This window comes from Podarcis filfolensis (genome assembly GCF_964270895.1).
Source record: "Podarcis filfolensis genome assembly, chromosome: 2".
Classification (NCBI taxonomy): Eukaryota; Metazoa; Chordata; class Lepidosauria; order Squamata; family Lacertidae; genus Podarcis; species Podarcis filfolensis.
This window is the reverse complement of record NC_139605.1, coordinates 29,044,668-29,066,366: the sequence shown is the minus strand read 5'-3', so window position 1 is coordinate 29,066,366 and position 21,699 is coordinate 29,044,668. Positions and strand designations below refer to the sequence as shown.

The window sequence follows — 21,699 nt, the reverse complement described above, 5'->3', positions numbered from 1 at the left end:
GCATTTAGACACTGCATTTCTGCTTTCAGGCACCTTGCCAACAGGAGGTGTAAGTCTGCAACCACAGAGACACAAACCCCTTCTGCCCTTTGAGATTGTAGTGAAGCAGTGTGTGGGCAGTAGCTGTTTGTTCTACTTCATGTTCGTGGATAGAGATCCTGCAAGGCAAAAGTCTTATGAGAGTTTAGTCAACAGTGGCTGTGGTTGGAGTGGAGTGCCTGGCCTTCGTCTCTATGTGTCTTCCTTACATGTGGCAGGATGAGGGCGGGCACCACCTCCTTCTGTTCTGGGTGAAGAGAGTTAGACAAATACAGTTGAGGCAAGGCACAGTATCCCCATATATCATAGGGGGGCAGGAGGAGACATGGGAGAAAATTAAAGCCGTTGTGTATTATAGTTTGTATTCCTCCTTCCCTCGCTTATCTGCATGAGGTGCTCTGTCCTGGTACCCTACTTTGCTGGAGTTGAGTGTGATTGGCTTTCTACCTGAAGTTCCAAGGTGAGGTTCTAGGCAGAAAAAAATGTTAACAATGTGCTTTTCATGGACTGGTTGGGTGCAGAGATAAGTGGTGGGAGGCACCAGCTGGGGATCCCCCAGGGGAAGAAGGTCAGAGCCAGGGGACTGGTGGTGGGGCAAGGATGAGTGGTCTAAGAGGGGAGGAGGAGGTGTCAGAAGCTGAAGCGGGAATAGGGTTTAGAGAGCAGGAAGATTCTGTGGCAGAGAGCAGTCCAGACTCCAGAGGTAGAAGCGAAGGCTGGAGAGGAGACAGGTACGGAAGAAGCCAGGGAATCTCCCACTCCTGCTGTGACCAGCTCCCCTCCCCACTAGTATCCCAGAACATGCAGAGAGATTGAGGGCGGAGCAAAAAGAAAAGGAGCCTTAGGCTGCTGAGGAAGGAACTGGGGCGAGGAGCTTTAGAGAGCAGTGGGAAGGCAGGGACCTTCAGTCCTCGCAACTGCTCTGTTGGGGCAAGAGCTACTGGGAAGTGTTGCTGTGACCACTAGGACTGAGCTGTTTTGTTTATTTGGATAAAGGGTTAACTTCACTGACATTGGGTGATTTGTTGTTTCGCTGCTGACCTACGCCTGACTCCTGCTCCTGTCAGCGCTCAAGTTCCCATGTGTGTTCTGAAGCTAGTCTGTTTTGTGAAAAGTATTTTTCCACAGTTCCACATTACCAAAGTGATGACCTGAGACCAAAGAGATACTTTCCTCATGCCTATCATCTGAATTGTGGCCTCACATATTAGTTGTGGTGTGCTGTGATTGGACACTGTTATACCATATATTGACTTCTGTTGTGGCATTGTAGGCAGGGTGGTTCTTGACATGGAGGTGGCTGTTTTTACTGTTTCAGTGACTTCAATGGAAGGAAAATTATTTGCACCACATCTGGGGTTGATGTAATGTGTTGTTGATGAGGATGTGGCCTCAGATTGAAGTGTTAGGTGTAATATAAGTGTGCTACTTCCTTGTTGAGCTGATAACTCTGTTCCATGTTAGCCACTCAACCAAGTACATCTTTGCCAGATTTAGCAAAGTAGTTGATATTATCCAGCTTGTGTTTAAGCCCTGTTTACTAATAGGTCGAGGCAGATACCTATGGTTGCTGTTTGGTGGCAAAACACTTTATTTGGATCAGGCTGACTGCTACCAAAACAGTTAACCAGGTTGCAGCTGTTTTTGGAAAGGACTTGATGAAGTGGACACCTCTCCTGTGATGAGCTAGTTTCAAGCTGCCAAACGGCCTTTCGAGTACGCTGTTGATGAGCCGTCAGGCTGTAATAACTTTTGGTCACTACAGAGCAAGTTGGATTTGCAGAAGCAACATACAGGTGAAAGGTTCTGTATTCCATTATCAGCCTCCTAAGCTGGCTTCTATCACTCACAAAAGCTATCTGTTTGAACACTTGTCATATTTGGTATCTTGGACTAGAACTGTGGAGTCAGAAAATCTATTTGCATATTTCCCCCCTAATAAAGCAGGCTAGTTGTACATAGCATTAGGAAGCAACTTAATGAACATATTCTTTTTCTCCTTAAAAAGAAATGTTTCCTCTTAGACTATGGCGAGATCTGATTTCTCTAAATCAAGCCTGCATTTGTTCAGCTGTATTCATCTTTGTCCTTCATTTGACAATCCACCCCCCGCTCTATAAATACAGAGTTGTAAACAAGAGCTAATCCTTAGCAACAACCCAGAAAGTTAATGTTTCTCTCCAGCTCTTGTTATAATAAATTCAGACACTTTGAATTTGATGTGATTTACACACCATATTCATAAGGCTAGTAGGTACTAATGCCTTATTAGCTAGCTGAAAAAAGAGCACTCTTTTGTATTCACTTTATAATATAATTGCACCACATTTTCCTTTGCAAGGTGTTTAAAGATGCTTTAAAAAAAGGGAAGTGTTTTTCCCTTCCTCACTTTTGCTTTTACGTTTTGGTGGAATTCTCTTATATATGTTTTCCCTCCCATAATAGTCAACATTGTCAAAACACTTTGCCATGTGCATCTTCATAATAGCAAGCTTTATGGGTTAAGATTATCATCATGTTAGTTTAAATCTTTCTGTAAATTTCACAGCTGAAAATGCTGGAGAAGTGATTCCGAACCAGGAAATATCCTTAGTTTTCTGCAGTTGAACTGAGAAGGTATAAAGATTATACAGTACCCTGAATAAAGAATGTACCTCTGTATGGTATTTGTTTAAAACCTATAGTCACTGTTTGTACTAGGGATCCTCTTAAATGTACTTATTTGTTATTTTATATTTGCTCAGGGAATGTTTTCATAGTCTTAATCTACATAAGCCATGCATGTTTGAATTCTGCGATTCCCAAAGCACTGTGATTTTAAAGTAGTAAAGATGTAGCAAACCACACATACAAAAGAAAGTTTACATATAGCTTTTCTAGCACTGAAATATTTTATTCAGCTTTCTAATGCCTTAACATTGTGGTCAGCATTGCCATAAAGCTATGGTTATAAGAAACGATACAATCTGTGAAGCATTTCCCATTAGGTAGACACCATGTCTTTAAATTATGGCAATTTCTTAAGATTTTAAAGCAAAATGAGCTCTTAGGAGTGTGATTAATGGCAGGGAATGAGGATAACACTGGGTCATCAGTGGCACTCCATTACAAAAAAGGTTGAACTAATAAAAGCATCCATCTATTTGACCAATAAAGCATTTGAATGATATGCTTGTAGTTTTTATCATATAGTACTTACTTTGCACTGAATAAACTGTGATTTTACGTACTGGAAAAGGACCACAGAAGAAGCAGTTCCGTTTCGATGTGAAGATGTCTTAATGCTGAAATAACAGGCTGCACGTGCAATATTTTGTACATGATCCATTTTACAACACATATTTAAGGGAACAGATGCCAAGAAAGTCCAGCCCAGTCACATTTGACTTCAGAAGAGGAAAGTTCTAAAATAAAATAAAATAAAATAAAATAAGGGAACTGGTAAAAAGGAAGTTGAAAGCCAAATCAGGAGGGTCAGATCTATCTAACATGCTTGGCAGCTATTCAAAGCCACAATAATGGAGGTTTAGGTAGAATGTACAGTACGGATCAGGAAAGGTCCTATCAAAACCAATAGGATGCCAACATGGTTAATGAGTAAAGTCAATAAACATATTAGAAGCAAAAAGGCTTCCTTCAGAAAATAGAAATCTAATCTTGTCCAAAGAAGGAAAACGAATATAAACTCAAACTTTTGGAAGAATAAAGTCATGCATGCAATAAAGGATACAACAACAACAACAACAACAACAACAACAACAACAACAACAACAACAACAAAATTAATTAAAAACATACAGAGCTTAAAACCAACAATAAAAATTATTTGACTACATTTGAAGCAGGAAACTGGCCAGGGTCACAGTTGGCTTTGGGCACAAGGAAGTCAAAGATATGCTAAAGCAGGGAAAGGAGATTGCAGAGAAGCTGGATGACTCTGTCTTCACTGCGGAAGACACTGTGGAAGGAAGTATGTAACTGTTCCCTAAGATCTACGAGCATAGGTCCTATCTAACTTACCTTTAGAGTCCTTTGAGTGTCAATGAGCATATGGATGGGAGCGGTCCAGCTGACAATGGGAACTCAGACTTTCAAAAAGCATTTTATAAAGTCACTCAACAAAGGCTACCTAAGCTTACCAAGCATGGTATAAGAGGACAGACACTCTCATTGCTATTAATTCTCCCATTAACCCAAGGTTTCCGTCTCAGTCCGTGAGAGTAGTCAGGGGCTCACATAGGCTAGCCCTGTGCTATGCTGCCAGTGTGGGTGGCAACCATACATACTGTCCACACATCTGGAGCAGATCAGAAAGGGCTATATACATGTGCACAGATGTGTGTGAGAGTTCTTTGTGAGGTGGGATTGAGCCACATCACATATCTAGAAAGAGCTCCTTGTGGTCTTAGCTAGAGCTAACTTCCTCACAATCAGATACTCAGGGGGTTGTCAAAACAGAACCTTTAAGGAGTGTGTGAGTCCAAGGTTTAGTGTGACAAGCAAACCAGTCCATTCCCCCCCCCCAAAGTTATCAAATCCAGATGTCATGCTACTCCTTTTTCTGTCAACATGTGATTGTTTTGTCATGGTCAGACATGTGATGGGTCTCCTTCATATAGCCTACTCAACAGCAAGCATTCTGGAGGGTGGGCTTTTGGGAAGAAAACGGCCTCAGTCAGGGTTTAATTTTGTCAACTTTACCAGGGCTAATGCTTAAAAACTTGCATTGCCCTGCTTTCCCTTCTCTGCTGAATAACCACAATGGTCTCCCACACTTTGGTTTAAGCCCAAGCATACCCTCATCTGAAGATGTAGCTTCAGGCAGGTTGTTGTTATGGAAACTGATCACCAGTGGCATTCTAAAGAAGCACTGTCCAGGTTATAACCAGAGCAGTGCTTCATAGTATTCTCCACATACTTGGTGCTACTTGCTAGCCCTTGTTCTAGCTCTTTCAGATGGTCTGTTTATTCAGCATTCATCCTGATTTACTTGCACAAAGCTTACGATGGGTAGACTATGTCCACTATTGAACACTCATTCTGATTTGTTTACAGGGTGGTTATATGGCAGTAAGCATTCATTCTGCATTCATTGTGATTTACTCACAGAGTGTTTAGATGTATTCATGTTAAGTCATTTGTTCATTCCACAGTTTTCAATGCATTTCCCCATCACTTTCCAAACTGCAAAAAGTTTGCTTTTCTTTTTTAGGGGATTTATTGCAACAGAGTACTTTAATCCACGTTACACCTAAAGTTCCAGTATGCACTTGAGTTCCTCCCACAAAATGCTGACAAATCTGGAGGCACCTCAGGTCACAATAGGGACTTTTCTCTTGGCATGGCTGAGAGATTCCAGAAGCCTGATTTGGAGTTCTGACAGAGAATGTTTTTGGACATCTATATTTAAATTGCATTTATATTCTACTTTTCCTCCAAGGAGCTCAGTTGGCTTAGCCCTTTTTATTATCATAATAACAAGTAGGAACATCAGAAACTGCCTCATGCCTTGTGAGACTTTAAGCTTGTATTGTTCACACTGCCTGGCAGTGGCTCTCCAGTGTATCAGATGGGTCCTCCCTATTCATATAATTGTAGAGTTGGTAGGGACCCGAGGGTCATCTAGTCCAGCCCTCTATCTTGAAAAACCGAGGATTGAGCCTGGAACCTTCTGCATGCAAACCTTGTGCTCTGCCACTAAACTATGGTTGCTCCTCAGAGGTAGGTTATTCTTGAGTGGTGGCGTCTCACCCAAAGTCACCAGTGAGCTTCATTGCTGAGGGCAAATTTAAACCTGGATTTTCCCATTTCTAGTCTAATGCTCCAGCTGGGTTTCTCCAGCAATCTGAGGATACTGGTGAGAGTATATACAGAATAAAGACATGACAGAAATATTGAGTACATATATATCTGCCAAATTCAGACCAATACAGAAGGTGGCAGATTGAAATATGGACACATTGATCATAAATAATCTGTAAGAGAGTTGAGTCTGTGGTCAGACATTTCTAGAATTGCCCAAACATTGACTTAGGCTCCAGCAGAGTCTAGAAATTACGTGTCTCCAAGCAGTACATCAACACTTGACCAAAGAAAAGCATGGGAGTTTTTAGACCGGCTAATGGCATCAATATCTGTCAATTATTGTAGGGTTGGATAGTAGCCTATTTATAAGCTCTTGGTCAATGGATTTAGGAATCGCAAAAAGGAATTAGAAATTCCCAACAACTTTGCATTTTTCTACAGCTGCAGCTTTACGTTGGGTCTCTGCCTTTGATATGCATACCATTGGTTATTCTGAACTCAATGCTGCATTAAAAAGCTATGTGCTGCTCTTGATATTTGCGTATAACAGATTAGGCTTTTTAGTAGAATCCAAAACATTCTAATTAACAGGCATTGGTAACTGATCTAAACAACTTCATGGACAAAATGGATTTAATATGGCGCTTCCCTCCCTCTCCCTCTGCCTCTCCCTCCCCTCCCTTCTCCTGTAAATGATGCCTTTTCCTGTAAATATAACTTTAACAATTAACCACCTGCACTTCTGTTTCTGCCCCCTCCTTCTGTTAACGGCGCTGTTGTTTCACATGCCGTCTGTGAGGGAGGGGGGAATGGCATCTGATTTGATCTCTCCGGTTAGTGCAGTGACTACAGAGCACAATTTGGATAATTGCAACTTCTTGTTTAGAAGCAACCTGGCACTGTATAAACAAGTCGCCCTGGTCCCCAACTGGTTTGATTTTCATGGTGGTCAGCAGCTGATGCGTGTAACACACAACCTTCCTGCTCCTCAAAATGTCAGGAGGATCACAGTTTGTTTGTCTTGACCTCTCCCCAGCTGTTTACTCTGCAATGCATTTGCCTCAACCTTGATTCCCTGAGAGTGGCCCCTTTCTCCTCCCTCCTCTGTTTACAGTTGTCCTGCCCTGAGTGTCACCTATGAAATCTGTTGATTATTCCACCTGGTTAATGTTAAATTGCTCTTGCAAGATGATGTGTTTGTTCATAAACACAAACGCCAGGGCCCTTGTTTACTGTACCCATGGCAGCAATCAGTTATTAAACAAATATTGCTTTGTTTGCGGGTGTGAGCAGCAGTTTAGCCTGCAAGGTCTGCTGGGGGTGGGGAGTGGGGGGGGGAGCTTTAAAAGCTAGGATTTTGATAAAGAAGAAAAGGGGAACTTGTCCCTGGAATGTGGCTGAAACTGACTTGGGTTTGTTTTTCTTATCTTTAACTTTAGATGAAGGGGCTACAAAGATTAGCAAGTTGTTTGGTTTTTTTCCAAGAGATTTCCTTAGTGTAATGATATCTATCCAGTTGTTTGCTTTTTTCAGAAGGGAGAGAGCACTCCTGCAAGACGGCTAGCACAGTAATAGAACCATCTGATGACTAGAAAATTCTGTGTGGATCAAACAAGGACTTTAAATGTCTAGGACAAAAGGATAGGGCTATGAACAAGGTAATCACCAAAAAAGAACCTTCTTCTGAATGATATATAGTGATTTTCTGTTTGTGGATTGTGTGTGTGTGCATGTTTCTTTTAACAGTATGTTGGTGCTTGTGTCCTCCATGAAGTTAGGAAAGGAATTTTTTTTAAACTTGTTTTAGAGCAGAGCTGATGTAAACTCTTGTAAGGATGGCAGACAATGTATAAACAAACCAATTAATATGCTAACGTATGACTTCTTGGTGTGTTTTCATCATTTTGTGTGCTTGCTTGCTGTGTATTAGTATGCAATAGTCTTATGTTTGAAAGTGTATTTACATCTTCAGATGTTTTGCATTGTTATATTTCTTCTTACGTGCTAGGAGCTCTAATGAAATAAAGTGGTACTAGTAGTTGCTGTTTTGTAAAGAACTTGTTGTCCCCCCTCCCATTTCTCCTCTCCTCCATTGTTTTTTAAGGGTATCTTATACCAAGTAGCAGAACATTGTATGCTTCATTGATTTCAGTGGGTCAGTGCAGGACTTTACACAGTCCTACTTAAAAATGAACAGTGGTTGTGGAGTCACCGGGCAGAAAGCCCTGTACATAATTTGAATACTGTATCAGATACAACCTGTTAGCAATAAACTCTGAATCCTAAGGAAATAGAAGAGTGAGCACATTTAGAGAAAAGTTAATGTTAGCTTTTTATGTCTAATGCAGAGGTCTGTAACTTTATAGGGGAGAACTGCCGTTAAAATTATAAGAAAACAAAATATAAGTGCATAAGGAGTTTTTAAAGGATCAGATTAAATGATTGACCTGTTAGTCATCCAGGCAAGCCGACAAGAAAACGTTTGCAAAATCCTGATAGATGGTACTCACTAAGTCGCCATAATGATCTGAAACATATTGTTCGTTTTGATTGCTAGAGCATTCATGGGGCTTGAGGTGAATCGGCATTTGAAGTGTTGTGGCCTAACCAGGCAGTCATTAATGGACTAGCATTGCTATGATGAATCAGTCCTTCTCTCTGGGGCAGACAATGGGGGAAAATTGAATAAGAATCTAAACTTTATGGTGTTGTAGCTTAACAAAGCACTGCTTAACCACAGAGATGATGATGATGATGATGATGATCCTGCAATCCAATGATGATGCAATCCAATGCATACTTTCTTTGGAGTAAGCTCTACTGAACACAGTAAGACTTATTTCTGAGTAAATATCTGTAGCATACGGTTACTGGTGTTTTAAAATCATTGTCTTGTCAATAGCATGACGAATATTTGGTTAATAGGGAAAGAAAAAAAGATTTTCAGGAAAACCTTGCTAAAAACATAAAAACCAACAACAACAACAACAAAAATTAGCAGTAGGAGCCCAGCTATGGAGGTGTTGGACCTTGTCAGAAAGTGTGCTAAAGGAGGAAAAGGAGATTGCAGAGAAGCAAAATTAATTATTTGCATCTTCAAAGCAGAAGATGTGAGACAGGATAGGAGTCTGATGGATTGAGGAAGATAATGGTTACAAGAGACAATGTTCTATTCCATGAGTTGTCAAACTGTGGCCACGGACTACCAGTGGTCTCCAAACTTCAGCGGGTCCATAATGTGGCTCTAAAAACACAATTAAATATCATCTAGCACAGCACAGTACAATCAGTACAAAAATTATTACATGGTTCACCAAGACACTCAGCAGTTTTCTAGGGTCAGAGGAAAGGAGGGGAGTTTGGGAACTACTATTCAAGACCTTATTGACAAATTAAAATTTGACAAATTTCTGGGTCTGGATGGCTTCCATCTGAAAGGTCTTAATGAACTAAAATGTGCAGTTGCTGATTGCTTGTGCCATATCAGCTTCCACAGGTGAGGAGTGGAATGTGGCTGACATAACACTATTCTTTTTTCTAGAGGAGACCCATAAATTACAGGCTAGTTAGGAAAGTCAGAATTACCAAGTATATAAAAGCCCAGATCTTGTGGAAGTGGGACCAGCATGACTTCTCCAGGGGTCAGTACTGTCTCACTAATTTTTCAGAGACCTTTGAGAGTGTCAACAAGCATAGAGATAGAGGTGAATCATCTGATATACTAAGACTTTGAAAATGTGTTTGAGTAAGCTTAGCAGTCATGGAATAAGAGGGCAGGTCCTGGTTAAAGAATAGGAAGTAGAGAGTAGGAATAAATTGGCAGTTCTCACGATGGAGGAGTAAGATTGACCAAGGATCAGTACTGGAACATGTGTTCTTCATCTTGCTTCTAAATGACCATGAGTTAAGGCTGATATATGACCTCCAAACCATCCTAAATATCTTTGCATAAGCTTACGAAAAGCTTGACCTATCACTCAACATCCAAAAAACCAAAGTGCTGCACCAACAAGTACAAAATAACCCCTCTGCAGTGCCACAAATCCAACTCAATGGTGTGACGAATGGGGGCAATTCCTGCAAATCTTTCTTTCCCTTTCTCTGAAGGGCTGACATCTTAGTATTCAGGTATCTCAACACCAGTTTCTAGATAGCCCCAAATAATGCCTCTGATAGCCAATAGCTTTGTTTTAGAATGTCCTTTTCTTGCTGTGCCTTGTCCATTAGGGAGACTTTCAGTTGCAAATGTGGCAGAACTGGGCAAGTCTTGTGATTCTGATGCCGTGTTTGTTGGAGCAGCACTATTAGGATTGGACTTCCCATTATTAAATAGCTTGCTGAAGACTACACAAAATATTTACATCGCTATAGAACTCAGGGTACTGACTCCTGAATTTCTTCTCAAGGACGCTACTTGCCTTATGTTTCAAGTTCATCAGAGAATTAGCCATTAACTCTCTTATATTTTATTGGGTTTGAGTATCAATCCCTCAGCAGCTTTAGAGATCCCAGAGCCATACTGTTGACACCCATTGCCATTTGGGTCATAAAGAGATGAGAAAAGGGATGGTGTGCTATTATATGTAATTAAGTGCCAGGCAAGCGTTGTTGGATAGAGGGCAGCCGCTGAAGCTACTAGTAAGGAGATTTGGGGGCAAGTGTTATTTCAAATGAAAGCTTCTTACAAGAATTATATGTTTTGGATCAATTGGGAGAAATTGCAGGGAACTGTGTGAGCGCAAGGAAATGTCTACTGCAATTGGTCAAGGTGATACACTTGACTCTCTTACAGGCTGAATTATATTAGATTTCCGTCTCGTCTCGGTTTCCTTCAAAGTTCTTGGTTTTAACCTTTTATTCTCCACCTCTCTACATCACTGAGCACTGCTTTCCCTACAGCCAGGAGGGCACAGGAGGTGACTAGCCCCTTGCTAAGCAGATGCCAGTGCCAGTCTGTGGGTCAGCTACTAAAGGATGCTCTTAGTGCACTGTGATTTGTTTCAGTTCCCCTGGGAAGTGAACATCACCTCTTCAATATGTTCAGCCTCCAGTGACCCAAAGCTTGGGATGAGTCCAATTCCAACCCTGGAACTCCCAAATGACAGCATGAGAAGCAGCTACCTTTGTGTCACAGGGCCAGGCTCGAAATGTGCTGTTGATAATTCCATCCGTTCTGGAGCCCCTTTCCCCCTAAGTACTAAATGAAATTTCAGATTTCGGATATGTCTAGACATAGACAGTGTGTGATAAAGTTGATAATACATTAATCATTTTTAACAACAGGTAATATGCATAATTTATGGTGTTACAGTGCTATCTTTTTTGATATTTATGATGGATAATGCTCAATTTTTGCCCTCATATTACTGCTTTAAATTATACCACAAGAAAATTAATGAGAAAGTAGATTTATGGGTTTCATTTGTTTGTCAATTTGGAAATTAATTGGGTGTTAATTTTAGCCGTCCCTCATCAGACCAGGTCTTTAGTATGTGTGCATTACTTTGCATTCATTGAAGCCTACCTCCCATTTACTGTGGGTCACTAGCTTTGCATACATTAAAATAGCCCTCAGGCTCATTCTCTTGATTACTTTTTGAGCTGCCATGCATTAGAAAATTTACGCCTTTCTGTTATAATTATGAAAATTCTGCACAGGAGGAGGGTCCTTGCGTAACAGCAAATATGCATTGTTCTTGGCTTTGTGAGGTCTCATGTAACGAAGTCATATTATTATTATTATTATTGTTATTATTATTATTATTATTATTATTATTATTATGTTTTATACTATAAAGTGGTATTGTCGGCCTTTGTTTTATGACCTCCAGCCATTGATGTCTCAAAGACTAATTTACATTCATTAAATTAGAGAGTTAAGCACAGAGACACTAAAAACAAAAATTAACAAGCAACCACCAGCAGAGGCTTTTCTTTGTATTATTTAACTTGGTCATTTTAGTTTTTCACATTTCTCAGTCATTCCCTACATTTTTTTTTTAAACCACGCACCATGCTAAAACCAAAAACAGTAGTTTCAAAAAGCATCATAACCTGGTAGAGCACCATACTGGTTCATGTATTTGTAACTGTGTACTGAACAAAACTTTTCAATATTTTAAAAGGTTTGTGATACTGAATTTTACCTGCTTGGATTGTTGTTGAGGAAAACTTATCAAAACATTGCTTAGCCAGTCAACTTCACAGACTTAGAAACCATGCCAAAAAAGAAGTAGGGTGTGTGTTTGTGTGTGTGCGTGCGTGCTACACAGACATGGGTGCCTGCATGGGTGCATATAATACAGCAGAGCAGTGTTTTGACATTTTCCTGGCTAATGCATAGAAGATTGCTGAGCACTGGGCTGTTGGCATCTTGCTGGTTCTGTACAAGGATAAATGTGAAATGCGTTTTTCTTTCAGAAAAAGGAGGAAACAACAAGTCCCCTGGCATCTTAAAAACTAACAAATTTATAACGGCATTAGCAAGAGCTTATTTCATCAGATGCTTCTGATCTGATGAAGTGTGTGGCACTTATCCTTCTCTCTGCTTTGGGCTGTTGAACTTTTATTGTGCTTTTCTAATAGCTTTACAAACATTTCTTTATCATTATATCCAGTTGTTCTGCAGGGGACTTTAAGAAGGCTTCCATGTTTCTTTCTCCAAATAAGTATAAACATAGTATTTACCTTGTGATATTATGTGTTTCCTTATACAAAAGCTCTTCCAACTGATTCACTGTCATTTCAAAACTGGTTTTAAAATGCAAAAGATTTCATTTAATGGTACGATTCTATGAATAGAATGACACTTCAGAGGTCATCTTGCCCAGTCACTTATAGTAAATGTTCATAGAATCATAGAATCTCAGAGTTGGAAGGGACCCAGAGGGTCATCCATTTCAACCCCTGCAATGCAGGAATCTCAACTAAAGCATCCATGACAGATGACCATCCAACCTCTGCTTAATAAACTCCAAGGAAGGAGAGTGCACAACCTGCTGAGACAGTCCATTTCACTGCTGAACAGCTCTGACTACCAGAAAGTTTCCTCCCTGAATGTTTAGTCGAAATCTCCTTTTTTGTAACTTGAAGCCATTGGTTCAGGTCCTACCCTTTGGGGGGGGGGAGCTTGCGTCATCTTCCATGTGACAGCCCTTTAGATATTTGAAGATGGCTTTTATTTATTTATTTATTTGATTGATTGATTGATTGATTGATTGATTGATTTATATACCACCATTCATCACAAGATCTCAGGGCGGTTCACAGGATAAAATATGAGGTCAAAACACAAGTAAATAGTTAAAACAAAAACAACAAAACAATACCCCCTATCATATCTACTCTCACTCTCTTCTTATCCAGGCTAAACATACCCAGCTCCTTCAACCATTCCTCATAAGGCTTAGTTTCTGGACTGTGGTTTTCTACCTGTGGCTTGGCAAACTTACTAGGCCCTGTTTGACTTCCCAGGAAATAATTGATTTAATGTCAATGGCATAAAAATGCCTACAACATGTTGCTCCAGAAACGGGACAAATATGACCCTGCCCACATTCACGTGCAACAGCTATATCCTAGGAAGGGTAGAGACAAATTCTGGCACAGGAGCATCAGTGGATGCTTAATCAGTCTTTACTGAATTACTGAATTGTGGGTTGCCAGCTCATCTGGTTGGTTGCTATTCCATTTCCAGGTCCAATTCAAGGTGCTAATGTTGGTGTTTAAAGCCCGAAAAGATTCAGGCACCAAATAGCTGAAAGATTGCTCCCTTACATACAGACCTCCTTATGTTTGACACGTGAGATGTGTATTTTTCGGACCACCCTATTTTGTGGGATTGTATTCTTTGTAATTGTAAGCTTTTTTCATTGTTTCTAATATTGCATTTTAAATTGTTGTAACTTGCCCGGGCACTCTAAGGTGAAGGGTGGGTCAACAACAACAACAACAACAATAACTACACTCTTAAAATTCAACACGCAGCATACGTCAGGCATAGGCAAACTCTGGCCCTCCAGATGGTTGGGACTACAATTCCCATCATCCCTGACCATTGGTCTTGTTAGCTAGGGATGATGGGAATTGTAGTCCCAAACATCTGGGGGCCGGAGTTTGCCGATGCCTGGCATGCATCATCGTATATCACTGGGCACCACCTTGAGTGTCTGATGGAGGAAATATAGGATGGAGCACAACAACACAGAACAAGTAGCCAAGGCATTTCACTTTTTCCTTATTCACTTGCTGACACCATCATTTTTTGTCACTGAAGGTGAAAGCCCGATATTAGTGCATTGTCTTTCCTGGGAGGAAATGTGTAGGCAGTACAAGCTGTTTGTTTCTGAAAGTTTCTTTTTTCCTATTGAAGTTACCAGTGAGGAGGTTGGTGATTGTTACAAGTCTCCTCAGAGCCACTATAGAGACATGGTGGGCCTGCTAGCAATCCTTCATGAACTAGCTTTGGCCATGCACCTCTAGTTTCCTCTACAACCTATTCCAGCTAAGCACAGAGAGGTTAAAAAAAACCATAGATGGCAATTGTTGAAGCTGTGTACACCTCACATGTTTAACAAAATGTTCTACATATTTTTAAAACGGAAGCTAGACTGCTAATATGTTCACCAAGAAGTTTTATCTCAGTGGAGAAAATGGTTAGATGTTGTTTTGCCTTCACTGTGTGCTTACCACAGGCTGAGGCTTTGTGACTAGGTCTTGCCATTTAATCACTTGCTTTAAACCGTTTTTAGCAATGGCTGAAATAGAAATATATTACATAAATCTGTTTAGTTTAATTTACACATCCTTAAACGACTGGGCCAAGTTCTTTAAGGGCATTTATTCTGCTTCATATAAATAATTGATCACCTAAGTTAATTTACTTCTGCCTGACTTGGTCAACCTTAATTAACTGCCCTGAAATAAAGACTGATTTTATTTGTTAGCTTGAAATCTTTCACAAATGTAAGAAGTCAAGGGCTTTGTTTTGACAAAATTTTACACCAGTGCTGTTGCTCAGAGAGACTGCTTATATCTGTAGGACAGCCCAGCTTTTGCATGTTTGATAATAAGAATCTTTAGCAGACTTGGAGACAGAGCATTAATGTTCATGAAATTACACCGAGATTTCAAAAGCGATAACCATGTGAGAAATGAAAATTGGGTGATTCTCTGGGAAGTAGTCTTAACAGTGACCATATTTTCTTACTTTTCTTTGACAGCCAGTGTGCTCATGGCTGAAATGCACAAACAAAGGCAACTTAATCAAGAACAATATCAATCTATTCACTATCTTTGCTATCTTATATGCTATCCAGAATATCTTTCTTTGTCATCATTTTAAAGAATTTAAGTATTCCTCCTCTTCCCCATCAAAAGTTTTAATAGCTTTAAAACCAGAGGCTCAACCCTGTCCCTGTTCTCAGTTTCTCTGAGCCAGTGATGAGTTTATCATATTCATCCTGATCAGTAACATGTGATTGATTGATTGATTGATTTGATGTATTAAATTTTGATGTCACTTTTCATTGAAATGAATCACAAGGTGACTTGCAAACAATAAATAACAATAACATAATAGAACATCACAAACAAAGAATCATACAGAATAATTAGCAAATCATTAGAAAAACAATTAAATCTATAAATCCATATTAACAAAACAACTAAAAATGATGAAAGGTGGAATAATGAGATTGAAGGAACTACACAAATAACCGGGGATAGGAGGGAGAATTGCTCTGTATGGACAAAGGTGCTTTAGGTGTAGGAAAAGAAGCCAAAGGAGTATAGTCCTCCAAGAGTCAAACCATCACAGGGACCTTATAACTTTAAGGTGTGTGACAATTTAAAAAAATACATTCTACCAGGTATGATCTCCCCACCCCACCCTCAGAATATTTTGCCTCTGTTTTAAGAGCTGGGGAAAGGCTACTGTTTAAGAGCTCCACAAATGATTCAATTTACGAAGCTTGTAAAAGTGCTATAGTTTCATACATCAATCAGCCAGATTTTTAGCAACTGTTTTATTCTATTTGAACCACTTCTACTTTTTGTTCTAGATTATAATTACGCCATAATGCCTTCATTGAACAACAGTTATTCTTAATTTTCTCCCCTTTCCCTTCAGTTAAGAGCGGATTTCCCCTTCTTGCATCCCTCAGAAGCTGTTTAATTAACTCATAAAAAGTATGCCTTCTCTCCATTTTGTTGTTGTTGTTTAGTCATTTAGTCGTGTCTGACTCTTCGTGACCCCATGGACCAGAGCACGCCAGGCACTCCTGGCTTCCACTGCCTCCCGCAGTTTGGTCAGACTCATGTTGGTAGCTTCGAGAACACTGTCCAACCATCTCATCCTCTGTCATCTCCTTCTCCTTGTGCTCTCCATCTTTCCCAACATCAGGATCTTTTCCAGGGAGTCTTCTCTTCTCATGAGGTGGCCAAAGTATTGGAGCCTAAGATTCAGGATCTTTCCTTCCAGTGAGCACTCAGGGCTGATTGCCTTCAGAATGGATAGGTTTGATCTTCTTGCAGTCCATGGGACTCTCAAGAGTCTCCTCCAGCACCAAAATTCAAAAGCATCAATTCTTCGGCGATCAGCCTTCTTTATGGTCCAGCTCTCACTTCCGTACATCACTACTGGGAAAACCATAGCTTTAACTATACAGACCTTTCTTGGCAAGGTATAGGGAGGTGCTATTCCTTGTGGTCCAGAGTTTCTCAAGTTACTCAGAACGCATGGGAAGGAACTCCACTGCATCAGTTCCCATGCTGCCAGTATAATGTTTTTTTAAAGGGGGGGAGGGTGTTTAAGAAGCTTTTTCTGCCTTTATTTTGAATCAGGAGTTAGAGCTGGGTATTATTTCAGATGCTGGACAAAGCCCTTAATCAGTTGTTTCTCAAGTAATATAACTTGGATACTAGTTTTATTTGCCCACATTATTCACATTTAAATGTTTGAATTCACTAGTGGCTCTCAGGTGTCTTCGTTTTCCCCTGTAAGCGTAGCTCAACCGTGAAAATAAATAGTTGTTGTTTGGCTTGGGTTGTCATCCATTTCTGATAATCAGGTCTCCCTTTCACGGCTGATTAAGAGGGTGGCTTTCACTAGGGTTCTGATACTGTTCATTCCAAAGGACAGCCCCTAGGATGGGGGCAATGCCCTAGGCCTAAGTTGTGGGTGATAGGTGAGGCTTTGCATCTGAGTATGTATGTCCTTTTTTTTAAGTCTGTCGCCCACAACATCCTCCTACAGCAAGTCAGCAAGCATCCTGTTGCATATATATATATATATATATATATATATATATATATATATAGTACCACGTAGAATGTATTATAGGTTTTAAGTGAAGTGTTCATATGCAATTAAAGAAATTGAATTCTAGAGCTTGTATATCTACGTCTGCAGATATATCTGCAGGGGGGAGCTGTTGAGTAAATGCTGCTATATTTAGAAAAAGAATTTACTGATGATATAGCTATACTAACAAATAAACATAAACTGGTGGCTTGAACCATTAATGAAAGCACAAATTGTACGAAGGGAAAGGTCAAATGTTTACAGCTACGGCAAGCTTTAAAAAACATGATATATCTTATTGTACAAGTGTTTCAACAGCTGCTTTATTCTCCCTTTTTCCTCCATTGAATTATTTCAGGTTTTTGAGTCATGATGCAAGAATCTGGGACTGAGACAAAAAGTAACGGTTCAGCCATTCAGAATGGAGCAAGCGCTGGTAGCCATATACTAGAGTGCAGCCTGCGGGAAGCGAGATCAAACGGAGAGACACCTTCAGTGGAAATTGGTGCAGCAGACCTAGCCCACCTTCAACAGCAGCAGGTACATACTCAGATTTCACTACCTGGAGGGAGCAGGGGGAGAAGACTTGACCATGTAAAAATATGGTGGCATTTTCCAGCAAAATAAGAAACTTACAGAAATTAGGTTTTTATCTGTGGTTTGTGTCCTGTAGGGCAAATGTAAAATGGATGTTTCATTTATCCAATCAGAATTACTTTTTTGATACTCTTGTCAGAAAGATCAAGAGTTCATAGCTTGAGTCTGTCATCCATTGATGACTGTACAAAATAATGTTTAGTACAAAATTTGTGAATGTGCACTTATACAACGAAATAAGGTTGGATGAAATCTGGTGGTATCCATATGCAACTGGGAACGGACGTCTCCTTACACAATGGGATTTCCGGTTTTCCTCCTTCCTTCCCTGCAGACCCACATATGTGCCTGGAATCTGCTCTGGAAGGGATATATTGGGGAAAGAGAGAAAGGAGAAGTCCTGTTGTGTGAGGGAAGTCCATTAGAGCAATGTTGGATTTTTCCCATTATGATCAAGTCTATCAATAAAAGATTTAAAAATACATTTAAATAGGAAAGTCATGTTGTATTTATCTGTAATATTGGAATCGGGGAAAATGAATCATAATTGTACTTTTTAAAACAAGCTTTCATAATGTGGGTCATTAAAAAGAAGAAGGGGTGGACCTCTGAGGGTTCTGTGTGTCACTACAACCTTGGTCTCCTGTAATGCTGAATGTATTCTTGAAGTATTTTAAGTAAGTTATTTGGCAGCTTTGTAAATACTTTTCAGAGCACATGATGCTCTTGTCAGCAGGTAGTTGTACAGTAGAAAACAGGAGTTGAAAACACATTGCAGTCAGCCAATGTTGCTATTTTTTTCCCCCTTGGAAAAAACGCACACAACATAATTCCACTACAGTTTAGCTGTTTTGAAAGTCACATGATGTTAAATGCAATAGACAGTTATTTCAGCCGTTTTCTTACTATGGGTCTCTTATTTGAAGTGAGAATACAATCAGTGAGAAAATCACAGCCATGCTGAATTCATTACTGCAGTAGTCATACAAAACCATGGATAAAATTTCAATAAGTGCAGGCCACAGTTGAGTAAACAGTTGCACTGAAACTTAATTCCTGTTGACTTTTCCCTCATTCTTCGCCAGGGGCACATTCTGAATCGTAGTGCAAAGACAACAGGGGTTACAGCTTTGATTAATATAGGACAGTGAAAGAGAATAAGAACAGTAAAATATGTTGGAACTACACTGTACACAAAAGCCTTCTTCTCCAAGAGACTTCACAGCAAAATGAGCTAATTCCATTGTTAGTGTATCTGCATTTTTCTAAACCTTTTGCTTCTTTCCAATCTGTTTTTGCTGGTACAAATTTCTATATTGCTCTTCATACAAAATCACAGACTAGTTACCATTTAAAAAAAAATACACAGCAACAAATGAAATAAGTTAATACTTTGAAATAACAAAAAGCCATCTTATAACTTCCACAGCAGCATGATAATACATTCTAATGGAGTATCTGGCAGCTCAGAGATCCAAAAATTGTATTACATATATTTGCCATTTCTCTTTTCACCAAATATTCAACAACATCATGGCTACCACCTTCTAACCTACCTATAATCAAGACCACACCATAATGAACCAGAGGGGTCACTGCTGAGTGAAGTAATACCTTAATCATTATATGCATTTTATCACGTCACTCAGCAGCAACCTACCTGAATGCTCAAGGAGAGGCAGGAGTGCCTTTCAAGGAGATGAATTTAATGGAATGTAAAGGAATGAGTATTTAGTTCATACCTAGTTGTAACTGTCTGTTTTGCGTTTGGTTTATATAAAGTCACCTTTGGTTTATAGTCTTGTCCGTAGGTCTCCGTACACTTCCCTTTTTCTTTTGTCATAGAATTTTCTTTTATGAAGCAAACAACTTGCTAGTTTAATAACACATCCATACTAAACATGTGTGCATGTGTGTTTTGTTTGTTTGTTTATAAATGAGCGTACTATCCAAACAATCCTCAAAAACTGTATCACAGTGTATTTGATGGCTGTGGTTTCCAGATACTGTTTCTAGGTACTGTTAATGCGGAAAAAGGGGGAAAAAAGTTGTTTTCAAACAGCTACAGCAAGCATGCAGCATACTGTTTAGTTGTTTCTCCCTATACAACATATGCTCTCGGGTCACTTAACAGAATGCTTGCTATAAAATGCTCATTCAATAAATCTGAATGGCTGTTAAGTAGAACTGCTGTTTCCTGACAGCATTGCAATGTAAATTCTTCATTTCTCCTCTTCTTTTTGACAACTGTATTGCATTGTCTGAAGTATCAGTGAAGGGTACTTCTGATTTGGTTCTCTGTCAAGTACCTTGTTCTTCTTTGTAGGCTACCTGCAATGATTCCTAAGGGGTGTATGGCTGCATAAGAACCAGCTTCATTAATATATATTTTTAATAATTTTATCCAGTGAATTGATGTCACTCCACCCTCCCTCCCTGGATTGGCACATACCAATGACAATGGCTGGGTGAACACGCAGCCTTGAACAGCAACTAAGCATAATGCTTTATAGCAACTTGTTGCTGTGGCGTTAATTTTCTTGAATGGGATTGTGGTGCACCTGTGTGGTTAAGCTAAATGAGAGAGCCATGTTCTTGAGGGTAGTACCATATTCCGCTAAGGAAAAAAATGAAAGACTAAATTTCAGAAGTACAGTATACCTGTTTTCCCATACAACCTAGAAAGCACAGCAACAGGTACAATTTGGTTATTATTTTGTGCAAAGTAAGGAAATACAAGCTACTTAAGCGATATCCCAGTAAAATATGTTCATTTGCAAGGTATAAAGCTGTAAAACACAAATGAACTTAAAAAATTAAATAAATAAGATATATGCTATTCATAGCTCTTCACTGAAATTGAGGGGGGGTGGTATGTACAAAGCACATAAAGGAAAGGTTTAGTGGGTACTCAGTCTTGTGTCATAAGATGATATTTAACATGAACAGTGACAAACTTTTAAGCACATATGTAGAAGTTATTCATGGGAAAGCTCTGCATTCCAGTGTTCCTTGCACATGCGGGGGCATGCATATTTGCTATGAACAAAAAAGAATGAGAGGTGTGTACTTCTCTATAAAGAGGAGCTTATCTCAGTTCATCCCTACTTTACTTGTGTCTATCATGCTGAAAACTTGGGATAAAGAAAGGGAGAGTCCTTAGCTGTAGAGAGCTGACCATGTCACCTTGATCATAGGGAAAACTTGGGGCATTACAAATGTTTTACCCCGTTACAAAAAATATTTTAAAAAATGTTTTCAAAAAATACCTTGCATTGCATGAAGAGCAAATGCTTAAAAATAGATCCAAAAGGGAAAGAATGAACAGAAAAGTAAAATATTGGCAAAATTGGATGTTTCTGAATAATGTGAGGGAGTAAGAGGGAGGAGATTAAATCTGAAATCTATGTGGTTGAGAAGGGAGAGGATCTGTTCAGCTTCAGGCGTTACTTTTGAAAAGCCATGTGTGAACACAACTCTTGCAAGCAAATGCCATCTGGGTAGGATGATCTGCATACCTGCCTCTAGCAAAGATTTACATTTTCTGGAGTCAGTGTCGTTCTTCGCTTGAAAACAGATGCTTCCTACATGACATTTAAACACACATTATCAGTGTGTGTACCATATTTTGAATGTGTAATGTCAGAATCTGTGTGTAAGGCTGTTTCTGCCCGATTTTGAACCGGGGACCTTTCGTGTGTGAGGTGAACATGATAACCACTACACTACAGAAAACCAGTTCAAACGTGATAACCACTACACTACAGAAAACCAGTTCGAACGTGATAACCACTACACTACAGAAAACCAGCTTGAATGTGATAACCACTACACTACGGAAAACCAGCTCGAACGTGATAACCACTACACTACGGAAAAACAGTTCGGACGTGATAACCACTACACTATGGAAAACCAGTTCGGACGTGATAACCACTACACTACAGAAAACCAGC

General features: G+C 39.7%; 1 protein-coding gene across 32 annotated transcripts in view; it reads left to right on the top strand.

The window, feature by feature from the left end:
• FOXP1 (forkhead box P1) overlaps positions 1-21,699 on the top strand; it is a 534,652-nt gene that overhangs the window by 284,905 nt on the left and 228,048 nt on the right. For 18 of the 32 annotated variants that reach the window (XR_014544950.1, XM_083601038.1, XM_083601033.1 and 15 more), the window contains one exon: positions 17,505-17,686. Coding sequence is in view for 27 of the 32 variants with exons in the window: in XM_083601038.1 (XP_083457164.1) it covers positions 17,516-17,686 (171 nt within the window). In the remaining 5 variants the exon portion in view is untranslated. Of the gene's footprint in view, positions 1-7,377; positions 7,503-17,504; positions 17,687-21,699 lie in introns of those variants that run through there. The other 14 variants (XR_014544949.1, XR_014544951.1, XM_083601045.1 and 11 more) reach the window with 2 other exon arrangements.